General features: G+C 60.1%; 2 protein-coding genes across 3 annotated transcripts in view; both read right to left on the bottom strand.

Annotated features, from left to right (window-relative positions):
- Window positions 1–3,204, bottom strand: part of EIF2B3 (eukaryotic translation initiation factor 2B subunit gamma) — a 105,321-nt gene extending 102,117 nt beyond the window's left edge. For both annotated transcript variants that reach the window (XM_075155947.1, XM_075155946.1), the window contains exons 1-2: window positions 3,024–3,204; window positions 2,649–2,797 (exon numbers count right to left, since the gene is read on the bottom strand). In XM_075155947.1, coding sequence (XP_075012048.1) covers window positions 2,649–2,796 — 148 coding nt within the window. In that variant the 5' untranslated portion in view covers window position 2,797; window positions 3,024–3,204. The remainder of the gene's footprint in view (window positions 1–2,648; window positions 2,798–3,023) is intronic.
- A 647-nt stretch (window positions 3,205–3,851) lies between these two features.
- Window positions 3,852–12,476, bottom strand: LOC142084851 (E3 ubiquitin-protein ligase HECTD3-like). The gene is made up of 21 exons (XM_075155945.1): window positions 12,146–12,476; window positions 11,894–12,054; window positions 11,238–11,330; window positions 10,725–10,860; window positions 10,230–10,345; window positions 9,852–9,965; window positions 8,679–8,761; window positions 8,278–8,443; window positions 7,631–7,712; window positions 7,217–7,399; window positions 7,073–7,122; window positions 6,889–6,953; window positions 6,527–6,630; window positions 6,123–6,242; window positions 5,905–5,994; window positions 5,606–5,812; window positions 5,231–5,360; window positions 4,714–4,788; window positions 4,350–4,431; window positions 4,207–4,278; window positions 3,852–4,030 (listed from the first exon to the last, which is right to left on the bottom strand). The coding sequence occupies exons 1-21, from the start codon at window positions 12,464–12,466 to the stop codon at window positions 3,946–3,948; spliced, it is 2,535 nt and encodes an 844-aa protein (XP_075012046.1). The 5' UTR covers window positions 12,467–12,476; the 3' UTR covers window positions 3,852–3,945.
- Between the last annotated feature and the right edge of the window lie 1,195 nt (window positions 12,477–13,671).

The raw sequence follows: 13,671 nt of genomic DNA, 5'->3' as shown, positions 1-13,671 counted from the left end.
GGTGGGATGAGATCAAGCAAAACAAAAAAAAAATCATCACAAATACGATACACTCACTTTTTATTTACAAAGCCTGAAGGAACTGCCAAAAGGCTTGAGTAACGTAATTGGGTTCTCCAATGAACCAAGCTCTTTTGGCAATAGTAACTTTTGAAGAAGAGAATTAAACTCCTAATGAATATGAAAACAATCTCTTCTGCTTTGTGTGGGTGGAGGGTCATTACTGAAAGGAACACATGCATGTGAGTGACACAAGCAAGAACAGAACCATCTCCTGTCGTTAGCAAGTGATCTCAAACAGACCAATGAGACCCTGCATTAATGTCACTGACACTTTAGAACTTTGTCTTTTGCCCTCCCTGATCCTGTATAATCCTCTGTGGACAACAGCACCAACCACAGTATTACGATACAATCGTTAAACTATTTCCCAGCACCAGCTTGTCAAGGGAGTGAAGTAATATGTGAGCAACAAACTCATTCCGTCTATAAAATAGAACAGGTAAATGCACATTTGAAGGATATCAACAGTGGCATGAAAGCGTATTTTCCAAAATGAAGAATGTGAGAACAGAAGCTCTGCAAAGAAAAGACTGAGGAAACAAAACAGCAAGAAACCTTTTCCCCTGGCCTCAAGAACTGGAAGGAAAAAGCAAGAGTCAAATCTCCAAACTAAAATATCCCACCGCCCCAAGAAAACCCAACATCATAACATCATATTCCACATGGAATTTTAATAGACAAGTATGGGAAATAATACAGCCCTCAGCCTAGGAAGCTCCTGTGGCAAGATGAAAACACACTAAGAATAAATCTGTATTGTTCAAAACTGAACTCATCCTGAATCTGTTAACAGAAAAGAGGAAGGAACTGTAAACCTGAGAATTGTGTGGCAGTTTGGTACCAGAGATATGGGAGGCCTCCCCTCCCACTCCCGTACCGGATGCCAACTTGGATTCAAAACAGGCTGAAGAACCTAGAGAAAGGGATTGAAATTGAATTTCACCTTGAATTGGGGAAAGAAGTAACCAGTTGAGAAGGAATTGGTGTCAGGTGGAAGTTATAAGCCCACAGTTCAGCAGAAATCTGGTGAGCTGGACAAAGGTCTCCTTTTAATATTTATTAGGAGAGATGAAGCACTTGCAGTTGGGACAGAAGGGACGCAGTGAATCAGACTGTGGAACACCTACTTACTAATATAAGCAGGTATGAGGAACTAAAGCCTCCTGTAATACTTAGAATTATGATCCAGGGAGAGAAATTCATGCCACTGAATTATTAACACAGAAACGTACAGCTTGGTCAGAGAGCAGAAGCGAGAGAAGAGCAGGAAGGTGGCAGCTTGCATACTGAAGCTGCACGTACAACCCTGCATGTCCAGATTTTCATAGGGGATAGATAAGCTGATGAGCTATGTGTGAGAAAGGAGAAAGATCTGACCATAACACCACCTACTAGTGGTCAAGAGCATGAAATGGAAATGGCTATTTCTGAATAGTTATAAAGAGCCACACAAAGCACAAAACTGGTTACAGAGAAGCTTTTAGCTACCCATATATCCATATCACTGGATGAAAGTAGGATCCTAGCAAAAAAAAAGACAGGAGAACAGTCAAAGAAAATGGACATTCAGAAAGCAGACTCAGCAAACAACAGGCAAAAGCAATTCCAAGGGAAAAAAGTTCTTAAGGATTTCTTAATGAAACAAAATAAAGGCAAAGTCTTAAGTTTGCTCTTTCTTTTGTTCCTTCACACTGAAACTGTAAGAGGCTGACATGGATAACCATGAGCTGATCTTTACATCTTCACAGAAAAAAGAATCAGTCAGAAAAAAACCACATTCTTGGGATGGAGTATAAAATAATCGCACAGTCACGCAGGGGAAGCAAAAATAGAAAAGCAAAGGACAAATACAAACATGAAAAAACAGAGCCACAAAAGGTGTCAGGAAGAAGTTTTATAAGTGGCAGGAGAAACACCACAGAAAGATTTGGTCCATCACTCAAAGGTAAACAAAAACCTAAACCCAGAAAATACTAAAGAACTTATGTACTAAATACCATTTTAGCCCTCCTGTGGAACAAGGCCCACAGGTGAGCATTACAAGTCTGCCACCTCCCCCTGCCCTATTCTGTCCAAAACCTAGTACTTGGCTCCACGCTGCAACAACAAGGACTAAATGCCTCAGACAGAACAAGTAACCCTGAACTTCAGGCCAGACTGAAACAACAAACCAAATGATATCCCAAGAGAGCTGACATGCTTCTCATTAATGGTTCAGAGAAAGTAACAAGTTCGAGAATCCCCATTAACAACACTGGGAAAGACACCAACGTTGGGAAAAGAATATAGATGGGAAAAACCTTGCTGAGGGGAGAAGAGCGGGAAGGGGGCGCAGACACAGCAGGTGCAGCCTACAGTTAAGGAAAGGACGTGACATGGGCCAATAGCATAGCTCCAGTGCGGAGAAAAGACCTCCTGCTAAAGCAACTATCCCGATCAACAGAGCACCTACAACAAGACATTAGAACAACGCGGGGAGAGAGGACGACACAAACAGGTGTGGCAGAGGTGGCCCTGGGAAGCCTGAAGAGGCCAGGGTAAGCACGTCGTCTCCACCCCGACCTCAAGCCACCGTCGTGCCTCACCTTCGAAGCCGGCGCGCTCCAGGAGGTTCAGCGGGTACCAGAGCAGGGGCCGGTTGCCCACCGGGAGCAGCGGCTTCGGGATGCTGGAGGTCAGGTCCGTCATACGGGAACCGCCCCCCGCCGCCATCACCACGGCCTGGAACTCCATGCTGCAGAGAGAGCACAGGGGCAAGGCCTCACTCAACCACGGCAGAACCGGGCCAGGCCGAGCCGAACCGAGCCGAGCCGGGCCGGGCCGGGCTAAGACCGGTTCGGTTCAGCCTGGCCCAACTTTAGCCGTCAGCGCTTCTCCAAGGCGTGCGTCGGCTCCCCGCCTTCCCCGCGCCCCTCCCAGCCCGTGCGGAGGCGCCGGGCCTCCCCCCGCCTCGCCGTTACCTCCGCTCTGGCGGCCGCCGGCTCTCAGCGCCTCACTGACAGGACAGGAATGGCGGCGCCGGCGCGCACTGCGCGTGCGCGCGGAGAGCCGAGCGGGTCGATCGCGGACAGCGGCTGTAGAGCGCCGATAGGCTCGATCCTCCTCCTCGCTTCGCTGCGATCGGATCCTCCAGGCCAGGTGAGCGAGAAGAACACCGAGGTAAGGATCCCAGGCTGCAGAGCGCCGAGTCATGGATCCCTGCCCAGCCGCGGGAGGGGCTCGGCGGCACAGCGCCTCCAGGCGGCCGGAGGTGGAGCTGCAGGCAGGGTGCGGGGGGGCAGTCTGCAGGGGGCATGGCGGGGGGGCTGTTTGCAGGGTGATTGGGGGGAAATTTGCAGGGTGCATGGCACGGGGGCAGTTTGCAGGGTGCATTGGGGGGAAATTTGCAGGGTGCATGGCACGGGGGCAGTTTGCAAGGTGCATTGGGGGGAAATTTGCAGGGTGCATGGCACGGGGGCAGTTTGCAAGGTGCATTGGGGGGAAATTTGCAGGGCGCATGGCAGGGGGGCAGTTTGGAGGGTGCATTGGGGGAAAGTTTGCAGGGGACATTGGGGGGGGCACTTTGCAAGGTGCATTGGGGGGGCAGTTTGTGGCCGCGCTCCCCACGCACACCGTGTCCGGGGGAGGGGACAGGACCCGCAACCCCCACGTGCACGCCATGCTCTCCACCCCACAGCACCCCGTGCCAGCGCAGCACCCAGCAGACAGTGCCATGCTGGCCCCCCTGTTGCAGCACTGGCCAAATACGCCCCAGTCCCAGCCCTCGAGAAGCACAGACACAAACAGGACCTGGGGCAGGATGGCAGGATCCGGCCCTGCAGCTTTATTGAATGCGGTGTCCCGGGGCGGGCAGCTCCCACGGCACGGGGCGCCTGGGGGGCCTCATTCATCCCAGGCGTTCTTGTCGGTGTCGATGGACATGCAGTTGTACACGGCGTACCGCAGCAGCTCCTCACAGGCCTTGGCCCTGGGTGGAGGGGACGCTGGGTCACGGCCGTGACGGGCACCTACAGCCCCACGCTTCCCTCCCCACGCCCGCCCTGATGTCCCCTGGGGCAGGACCTGGGGAGCCTGGGAGGGGACCCCAATGCCAGCCCCAGGGAGGGGGGAACGTCCCGGTCCCCTGTCTCCAGCTCGACTCACGAGGAATAGTTGGGCAAGAAGAAGCTGCAGGAGCACGTGGAGGCCTGAGGCATCAGGTCCAACGCATTCAAGCTTGGGAGAAAGGAGAGAGGGTCAGACCCCGGCATGGCGCAGGGACCCCAGCCCGGGCAGGATGGACTCACTTTGCCACTTCGGGGTAGACAGTGATCCGAACCGGGAGGCGGCTCCGGCCAGTGACGAACTTGAGGAAGCGGCTGAGATCCTCTGAGGGGAAGGACAGGGCTCAGGTCTCAGGGACAGGGACAGGACTGTCCCAGTCGCTGCTGTCGCAGCAGGGTCTGCCCTTGCAGAAGCATCCCGGGAGCGCAGGGCAAAGCTAAGGGATGCTCTCAGCATCCCGGGAAGGGCCAGGTGGGATGACCCCAGCCGACTCCCAGGGAAGCATCTGGTGAGCATCCCCAGGGCACAAGGCAGTGGGTACCCTGTCCCGTCCCCTGGCCCACCCCGCTGCACATGAAGAGAAGGGAAAGGCTGGCGGTCGCTCACCGCTGGTGAAGTTGTTGAGTGCCTCCAAGAAGTTCCGGACACGGGTGTCGTCAGGGGGAAAGTCCTCAAACGTGACTGCGACAAGGAACGTGCAACAGCTTTTGTTGCAGCAAAGCAAATTAACATGGAATACGTCCATCCCGCCCTTCTGTGAGAGCCCAGAGAGGAGGCAGGGCGTCCATCCCGCTCTCTGTGAGCCCCCGCGAGCCCCCGGCACCCCGAGCAGGGCCGGCACCCTGTGCAAAGCCAGGTGGAGAAATGAGGGTCCCAGTTTGCAGGGTGGCCATTCACCTCTGCTCACAATTGCCGAGGACCAGAGGGACCAGGATGGGGACCGATGGGGTTTGCAACTAAACCTGAAGCATCCCAGCCCTATCCAGGATCCCTGTGGCTCATCCTCCCCCAGGCTGACACCCCACAACCAGGGACAGGCCGTGCGCAGGATAAGCGTCGTCGAGGGAAGCCCCTGCCCACGCAGGGGCCTGGGAGCAGCTTTGGGCTGGCTTTGGGCACTTACTGAACCTCCGCAGCTCGGTCACTGTGATCTCAGGGTCCCCGCAGACCTTCTTCTCCAGCTGCTGCCAGGTGAGCAGGTCCAGCACAGGCTGGGGCACCACGCGGAGCAGCCCAGCACGCATGGCTGCAATCTGGGGGGGGCACAGGAGGGGTCCCACATCATTGCGACAGGTCTGAGCCCAGGGCAGCCAGCCAGGGTACTGGGGGCAGGAATGCAGGACCCCAAAGGGGCTCATGGACATCCTGGGCATGGGATGCACGGAGGAACCACCCAGCTGGAGCTGGTTTTGGGGACACGTTTTCGCAGACACCAACTCCATAGGTACCAGGAGGGCTTGCCACGGGGGCAGGGTCCCCTTGGAGCGACTCCAGCTACCTGCTCCTTGCTCTCCTCCAGTCGAGCCTTCTGCACCAGGCGGATGAACTCCTTGCGGTCCTCGTAGCGCACCACGGTGCTGCCGCCATTGGGGATCAGCTCCACCACGCGCTGGTCGCTCCGCACCATCGTGTAGGTCAGCTCTCTGCCGAACATGAACTCAAAGGCTTCCCTGTCCAGCCCCTCCAGCACCTCCAGCAGCTTCACCTGCAAGCCCAACAGGCGAAAGCCATCACGGCACAGCCAGAGCAGCCATGGGAGCACACGGCACTGCCCCGCCAGCCCCCAGCCCCGCTCACCAGCTCCGAGTCCACGGCAGCGAAGTCCTTGCTCCAGCTGACCTCCTCCCCTGCCAGCTGCTTCCACACCAGCGCCGGCAGAGCCAGGATCTGCCAGATGGAGCAGAGACACGCGTCCTCCCTGTGTCCCTCCTTCACCCGAAGGCAGCCCCTCTGCCTTAGACATGGTGGCCTCTGCCAAGCCCCGTTGCCAGCCGGGGAGGCTCTGCCGTGCTCACCAGAAACTCCTTGCTCCTCAGGGCTGCTCCCATCAGCTGCCCAATCCACTCGTACTTGGGGAAGTCCTTGCAGGAGGGGTTGGGGACGTACATGTCCCTGGTGTCGCTGCTGCTGTTACCCTGTGGGAGAGAGGCTTAGGACCCGTGGACACAGATGCAACCAGCCCAGCACGGTCCCTCCTGCAGGTTTCCTCTCCATCGCCCCTCCGCCTGCCTCTCCCGCCCGCTTTTACACCCCTCCAGCAGATCTCCACCACCCGGGTACAAGCACAGCCCCCCCGCCAATAGCCCTGCAAGTGTTAAGACAGGACTAACACCCCAAAATACTGCAACTGAGGGATGAGCCCCTGGCTCTGCTGGATTTCCCCCCAGGGCCGGGATAGGCAAACAGCAGGGTGCCAAACCTGGTTGGAGGTGTGCACGAAGAAGGGCAGGGGCACGGGGACATCGCCCGAGCTGGGACACAGCTCCTCCGACACGTCCGACAGGCTGTCCCGAAAACCGCCGCCTGAGATGGGGGCAGAGGCTGGTTGGTGCCTAACACACCGGGGCCAGACGCTGAGCCGCAGGATCTGGCCAAGCCACCCCCTCTCCATGGGGCAGGGGCAGCGCTGGGGACATAGGGGAGATGCAGGGACCACCCCACTTGTGCAGAGCAGGGCTGCCTCCCGCAGAGCAGCCAGGACAGTCTGGGCACCCCACCGAGCTGTCCCCCAGCATGAGAAAGCCCAGGGGAGAGCCCCAGGCAGGAGGGGAGAGCTCTCACCGTTGTCGATGATGCCCTCGGTGATGAACTCGCACTCCCACCACTGGCTGTAGCTCAGGGGCCACCTGCAGAGAAGCACCAGCCCCATGCACCCCCCTCCTCCGAGAGAGCCAGCAGCACCCGGCATCCCCCTGCACCCTGCTCCAGGGAGGTGACACCCCACAAATGTGACACGAAGACCTACCTGTAGTCCAGGGGCTGATTGTTCTTGCAAGACCTGAGGCCTTCATACAGCTGGAGAGGAGCAGAGCGGAAAGGGGATGAGACGCATTGGGGAAAGCGATGCTGCATTGGCAGGCACCCAGCGCGGGGCACGGCGTTGCCGTACCTGGGTGAAGACGGTGTTCCTGCAGCTGGGGTCCAGCGCGGGGTTGGCACGGTGCTCCCGGGCCAGGTGCCTGTTGATGAACAGCTTTGGCAGGGTGTGAGGGGTGCTGCTCTCCGAGGACTGGAGACAGTGGGCGATGAGGGCTGTGCTCTGCTTGGACAGCAGCAGGAACGGCTTCATGCTCTAGCAGGGGACGAGCAAGGATGGTTAGAGGCCTGATCCTGCTGCCACGTGCCCTCTTTCCCCCTCCCCAAGCACAGCCCCCGGTGTCGCAGGGGATGCTCAGCTCCCCCATCCCTCCAGCAATGCCCATCAGATCAAGGGGGACATGCCATAGTACCCAGGGAAACCAGCTGAGCCCGTGATAAGATGCTCCTACTGGCACCATGCGAGGGGAGCCCAGCAAATGCTCACCCTGAGTGCATTGAAGGTACCGATGCTGTCCTCGGAGAGGGGGATCAGGTAATGCAGGACACTGTCCAGGAGCTGGACGAACCTGGCGACCGGAGAGGAGCAGCCCGAGGATGCGAGGGGGTTGGTGGACACGTGGAGCCCGATACACCCGCAGTGTTTCACCGCAGACAGTCCCAGGCACACGTTGAGCCCGGGCGCCGCTCTCCCTGCACGTGGGTCTCCTCCAGCCCACAGAGGGACCCTGGCACACCAAGGGGAGCACCCAACCAGCACCCTCTGGCCAAGCGCTTTATTTTGTACCCCCCAAGAAAAATCTGCAAATGAGGGCAGCCCAGCCCACACCACAGCACTGCGACTGACTCTCTCCGTGGGGCCAGTGCTGACCCCAGCCTAGGGCTGCCCTGCAGGCAGCAGAGTGGGAGACTCCACATTGCAGGTTCCCCTTGCCCTGTGCCGGAACCGTGCTCCCCAGGCACTGGAAGCAGCCGTGTTCGGATGGGGAGCAGCAAGCCAAAGTCCCTGCTGCACATGGGAAAGGAGCTGGCAGACTTTGAGCAAGACACGTGCAACCCCCTGCTAGAGGCCAGGACACGGTCCTTCTCGGGGCCCGGGCTCGCTGCGGGGACGGTGCCGTCCCAGTGCCGTACCTCTGAATGAGCACAGCCCGACGGTACAGCACGTCGGCATCCACCCCTTCCAGGAGAGGGTAGCGCACCAGCCGGGCTGGCTGGAATATGTCGGCGTTGAGGATCAGGTCCCACTCCCAGAAGGATTTGATCTTAATCCCTCGCAGGCGGACGTTGTACCCTTGGTCTGCCAAGAAAGGACAGCGATGTTGCATGCGCGGCTGGCACGGCTTGGATGCTGCAACTGGGGGCAAGGAGCCCACAGCACCTGTGGCATCCCAAATGAAGCTCATTCCCCAGCTTTTCCTGCAATGGACCCCGAAAAGCAGCCGGTGTGGCAGGAAGAACCGCAGGTGCTGGGACCGGCTACAGGTTTAGAGCCGGGCTGGGCTGGCAGCCCCAGTCCGGCAGCGCAGGCTCACCCCGGCACTCCAGGATGCGGATCTCCAGCACCGGTAGGTGGGTCTTCATGTCACGGAGGATGCAGACGTCCCGGCAGCTGCTCCTGCACACAGCACGGAGGGAGATGGCAGACCTGTGAGGCACAGACACCGGCGAGGCAGCTGGCGAGATGTGGGCCACTCCGGCTCCCCAGCCAAGGATGCACCGCTACCCGTGGCGAAAGCCTCACCGGGGCTGCCCAGGGGGGGACCGAGCTGAGAGAAGAGGCTGTCAGAGGCACAGAGACGTCCTGTGAAAGAAGGTGGAAGCCACATCCAAAGAGCCAGAAAAGAGCATAATTCAAAGCAGAGCAGAAAGGCAAGATGGCTGAGAGCACATCGCCGTTCCCAGGGGCTCCTGGCGCATCTCACGTTGGCACAACCATCCTTCAAGGCGAGCTGGTCACGTGAGGGTGATGTGTTTTGAAGGAAACAGGGATTTGTAGAGATGAGCGATTTGGTAAATGATTTGCTTGTATTTCCAAAGCCTTTGGAAAGGTCCTGTCAAAGACCTACGGGCACATGGGGAAAAACCACTGCGACTGCCTAGACACAGCGAGGAGTTGGCTCCTGCCACCAGGAAAGAGACCTCGGCGGTCTCATGGATGCTTCTTCAAAGACAAATCTCACTGCTCAGCCAAAAAAAGGCAAACAGGCAGGTTTTGGGGAAGGAGATCTTCGCACCCCTGTGTAAACCCCTGCCTGCCTTGAGAAGGGTGCTGCAGAGCCAGAGTGAAGAGGGAAAGGTGAAGCACCCCAGGACTTCTCGGCTACAGCATGGCAGAGATGCTCAGAAAGGAGACGGCAGCAGCACGTCCCCAGAGGCGAGAAGGAGGAGGAGGAGGAGGAACAGAAGGAGGAGGAAAGACCCCCAAAGTCACCAAGCAGGAGGAAGCACGCTGCAGCCCAGCTGCCGCAGCACAGATGAGGAGCAGGAGTGGAGTTGAAGGCGCTCGGTGGGCACGTGGAGGCGGGGGGCCACCACGCTTGCGGGGACAGATGTAACCGGCATCCAGGGACCCATGGAGAGCCACCGTCACCGCTGGGTCACTCAGGACTGACCCCAGCCCTTTCCTTAGCGTCTGCTCAGGATGTGGAGACAGCTTGGGTGTTTGGCCCAAGCCAGAGCCAGGCTGCTCCTCGCTCGTTACTCACTCGCTAATAAGGACGGTTCTCAGGTGCTGCAACCTGTTCGGTGCCCCGCCATACACGGCCACCCGCCTGGGTACGTAGGAGTTGGCCTGCCCATCCAGCATCAGCCACAGCCTCCTGGGGATGAGAAGAGCAATGGGCAGCGTTGCCCTCTCCTCCCGAGCTGCCTGGGCACGGAGATGCCCCTGGAGATGTCCCAGGGCTGGGGCCAAGGCTATGTCCTCCTGGGGTGCATCTGGCAGCAGCTGCCCCCCACCTCAACCCCGAGCCCCAAGCTGCAGCCTGGGGAAAGCTGCTTTCAAGAGGAGGATGGTGTTTTGCCCCGCACTCTGCCGGTCACCGGCACAGCTGCCAGCGGGAGGGGACACCCTGAGGTCTCACTTGACAATGGTGCCTTTCTTCATGTTGAGCCGCACCCAGTGCTGCCCCAGGGGCCCGTTGCTCTCCCAGAAGGTGTATGTCTGGTTGTCAGTCAGATGGGCCGCACCGCAGTCCTCCTGCAAGAGTGCAGCGAGCAGAGGGAAGGAGCTGAGCATCCTTGGGCACACCATGGCCACCCCTGGGACAGGTCCCATGGGGCCAGAGGAGGTCAGGACCAGGCCAGTCCCTTGGTTCACTGGGCTGCGGGTGGATGGTGGCTCCCACACAGAGCAAGCTGGGTATGCCCATGGACCCCTCACAGTGGCCCAGAGACACAATGGGGTTTTTGCTCCAGATGCCCAACTCCTCGCAGCTTCGCTAGAGTGGCAAAGCCCCACCACGATCCCCTGCCCCTCGCGGAGGGGACAGCCACCGCCGGCTGCTCCTCCCTGCAACTGTGGCGATGCTCATGTGTCTCGTGCTGATTTTAAGCCGTGGAGGAGCCCCGCTACGCACCGCCTGCGAGGAGACCTCAACACTGCTGAGGTGCTCCTTGGAGCAGTCCCTGTGCTGCAGCTCCCTCTCCCTGTGATTGTATAGGAAGCGCCCCAGCTCCATGTCATGCTCGTAGCTCCAGCCCGGGGGCACAGACCTGCAGGGGGGCTCCGTGTTAACAGGACAGGGAGACCAGGCCGCACCCCAAACCTGCCCACCAGCACTATGCAGGTGCCCCAGCTCAGATCGGCCGCATCATCTCATGGTCAACACATGGCGATGGCACCGGGCAGCTGTCCCCGCCACAGGTAGATGGCATGGCTGTATCTCGTCACCACCATGACAGGTGTTTATGGCCACCCCAGCCCGGAGGGAATAGCACCACGCCGTCACTCCAATGCTCCGTGGAGCAAAGGCCACCTTCGCTTGAGCAGCGTTGAATGGTATCAATGTAAAAGGCATCTCATGGCACCCATCCTCCCCACTCCAGCCCCTTGGGGTGCTCCAGTACCGCTGTAGCAGATGCACTCGTACCGAAACTTCTGCACCGCGGCCTCATCCTGCTCTATGAATCTGGGCTTCTCTCCCAGGCGCATGGAGTATGTCAGGTCCACCACTTGTTCCCAGCTGAAGCAGCACCAGCAGAGGAGTCACACAAGGGAAAAAATGGGTCAGTGCTCAGCGTGCCCAAGCGTTACTGGCTTAGCCTGGAGTGGAGGCAGCAGCGGTGGGGGGCCAGTGATGCCACTCAGGGGCTGCAGGAACAGCTGCAGGGGGGGTGAGAGCATCCCTGCAGCCGGGTGCAGGCTCGGGCAGAGTGCGGGAATCCAGCCCTGCACATGGCCTTCCATCATGAAAATTAAATACAAGCTCTCTCGTGACTGCATTACCACTACGATATCGCTCAGCCCAAACCCGAGTGCCTCAGAAACCCCCTGGCATCATCTTTATCCTGCGCAGGTGCTGCCACAAGCAAACAGGATTAGCCTAGGAGGGGGCACCCTCCTGCCCGTGGGCGGCTCGGCAGGGATGTATCCCACCTGCGATGGAGGAAGAGAGGGGGGCTCTGCTGGATGTGCCCAAGGGATTTGGGATGGTTGGGTCACATGTCCTCTGTGGGTACCGGCCACACACGCCTCCAGCGCTCACAGCCCGGTCCCTATCGGGGGTGCAGCAGGCTGGGGCCATACCTGACCCCGGGTTTATAATCAACCCCGAGCGTTTGGTGCTGCCACTGGATCTTCTTCACGGATTCAACCGGCACCAACTTATCTCCTCCCTCTCCAAACCTCTGCGCCAGGAGCCAGCCCTCAGCCAGGTCATGGCTGCTCGTGTACTCCTCCAGCTGCTCCTGAAAGCACATCCCGGCTTGTCACCGCCGCCGGGACCCGAAGTCCCCCGGTTGGTTCCGGGCTGCACGGCGGGGCGCGTCCCACCATTACCTTGCTGAGCTTGACCCAGAGCCCGGCGCCGTTGCAGTACTCCTCGCCGGTGGCGCGGAGGCAGCCGCCCTTCCGCACCTCGATGGTGGCCCGCGCCGCCCGCTTGCCGCCCCGCGCCGGCCCCGGGCTGTCCCAGACGCTGAGCAGGCTGCGGGCGGCGGCGGCGGCGGTGGGGTCCTTGCAGATCTTGTACTGCACCTCCCGCGGCACGTAGCAGAGCGCGGCGGGCAGCGCCCGGGCGCGGCGGAAGCACTCGCTGCACTGCAGCAGGAACCGCAGCCGGCCCAGCACCTGGTGCGGCGCTTCCCCGCCCGCACGCATCGCGCACCGGGCACCGGCTCCGGGCACCGCGCCGCCCCGGCGTGCCCCGGGCTGTCCCGCTGCTGTGCCCCGGCGGTGCCCGCCCCGGTGTGTCCGCCGTGCCGGTTCGGCTCCGGCGGTGCCGCCGCGCCCGCCGCCGCCTCCGGCCGCGCCCGGCCCGGCCCTCCGGCGCCGCCCCTCCACGGGCAGCCCCGGCTCCCGGGCTGCCGCCTCCTCCCCGGGCAGGCGCCGCTCCGCCCGTGCCCCCCGGCACGCCCCAGCCCTTCTTCACCCCTCCCGGGCCTCAGTCCCCCCGTTCCCCAGCGGAGTGCTGAGTGTGGGGCCGCCACCATCCCCGCTTTGACTGTGTTACGCCCACCCCGGTCCCTCCGTCCCCGGCAGGAGCTGACCTGGGTCACCTGCATCCCCTCGCCTTAGGACTCTGCTCCCTCCTGGCCTCCAACGTCCCTGTGGCTGCCTGTAGCCCTACAAGCAGAGAGAGGTCCCTGTGGGATCAGGGCACAGGGCTACATCTCCGGCATGGACAGGGAAAAGAGGGGAGCGGGCATCCTGCTATGGGGAGAGCCAGCTCCTGGCTGGCTGGGGGACATATTCCTGCCCCAGGCAGGCTTGCAGTGAGTGAGGAGGCTCCGGGCACCCGCTGGGGAGGATGATGGGCCTCCCCGCCCAGGAGCAGTTTTATCCCAGCCAGCAGTGGCATCCTGGCAGCAGGAGTGAAGCCGTGACACCCAGCAGCACCCCACCACCCCAGAATGCTGGCAGTGCGTCACCCCACGTCATGTCTGCCTGTAGCATACCACAGCGAAGCGGTGGCAGAGAGCAACTCAGCTCCACCCCATGCTACCTGAATTTCTCCAGGCTGGGCACAAAGAGCTGCGTTTAGGGATCAGGAAACAACCAGGTTGGCAGAGCTCAAAGGTCCCTGGACCCCTCTGGCGCCTGCCTGCTCTCCTGGCAGGTCAGAGTCCAGCTCCATCCCTGCCTGCAAAGGCACGGTGCAAGGAGAGGTCCGACAGCTGTCACTCCTGCAGCGTTATCTATTGAACAGGCGTGACTGTGCCTCACCGCAGTGACAGGCACCGGCCTCGCCAGGAGCAAAGTGCCCTGAACCACAGCGCGAGAGAAATGCAAACTTCTGCCTTGCTCCTAACTGCGGCCACCACAGCCAGGAGGGTCCAGTGCCCTCCCTCCGCAGCCACCTCACC

Source organism: Calonectris borealis, chromosome 8 (assembly GCF_964195595.1).
Source record: "Calonectris borealis chromosome 8, bCalBor7.hap1.2, whole genome shotgun sequence".
In the NCBI taxonomy this organism is placed as follows: Eukaryota; Metazoa; Chordata; class Aves; order Procellariiformes; family Procellariidae; genus Calonectris; species Calonectris borealis.
The sequence above is the reverse complement of the archived record's forward strand: the minus strand, read 5'-3'. Positions and strand labels throughout refer to the sequence as shown.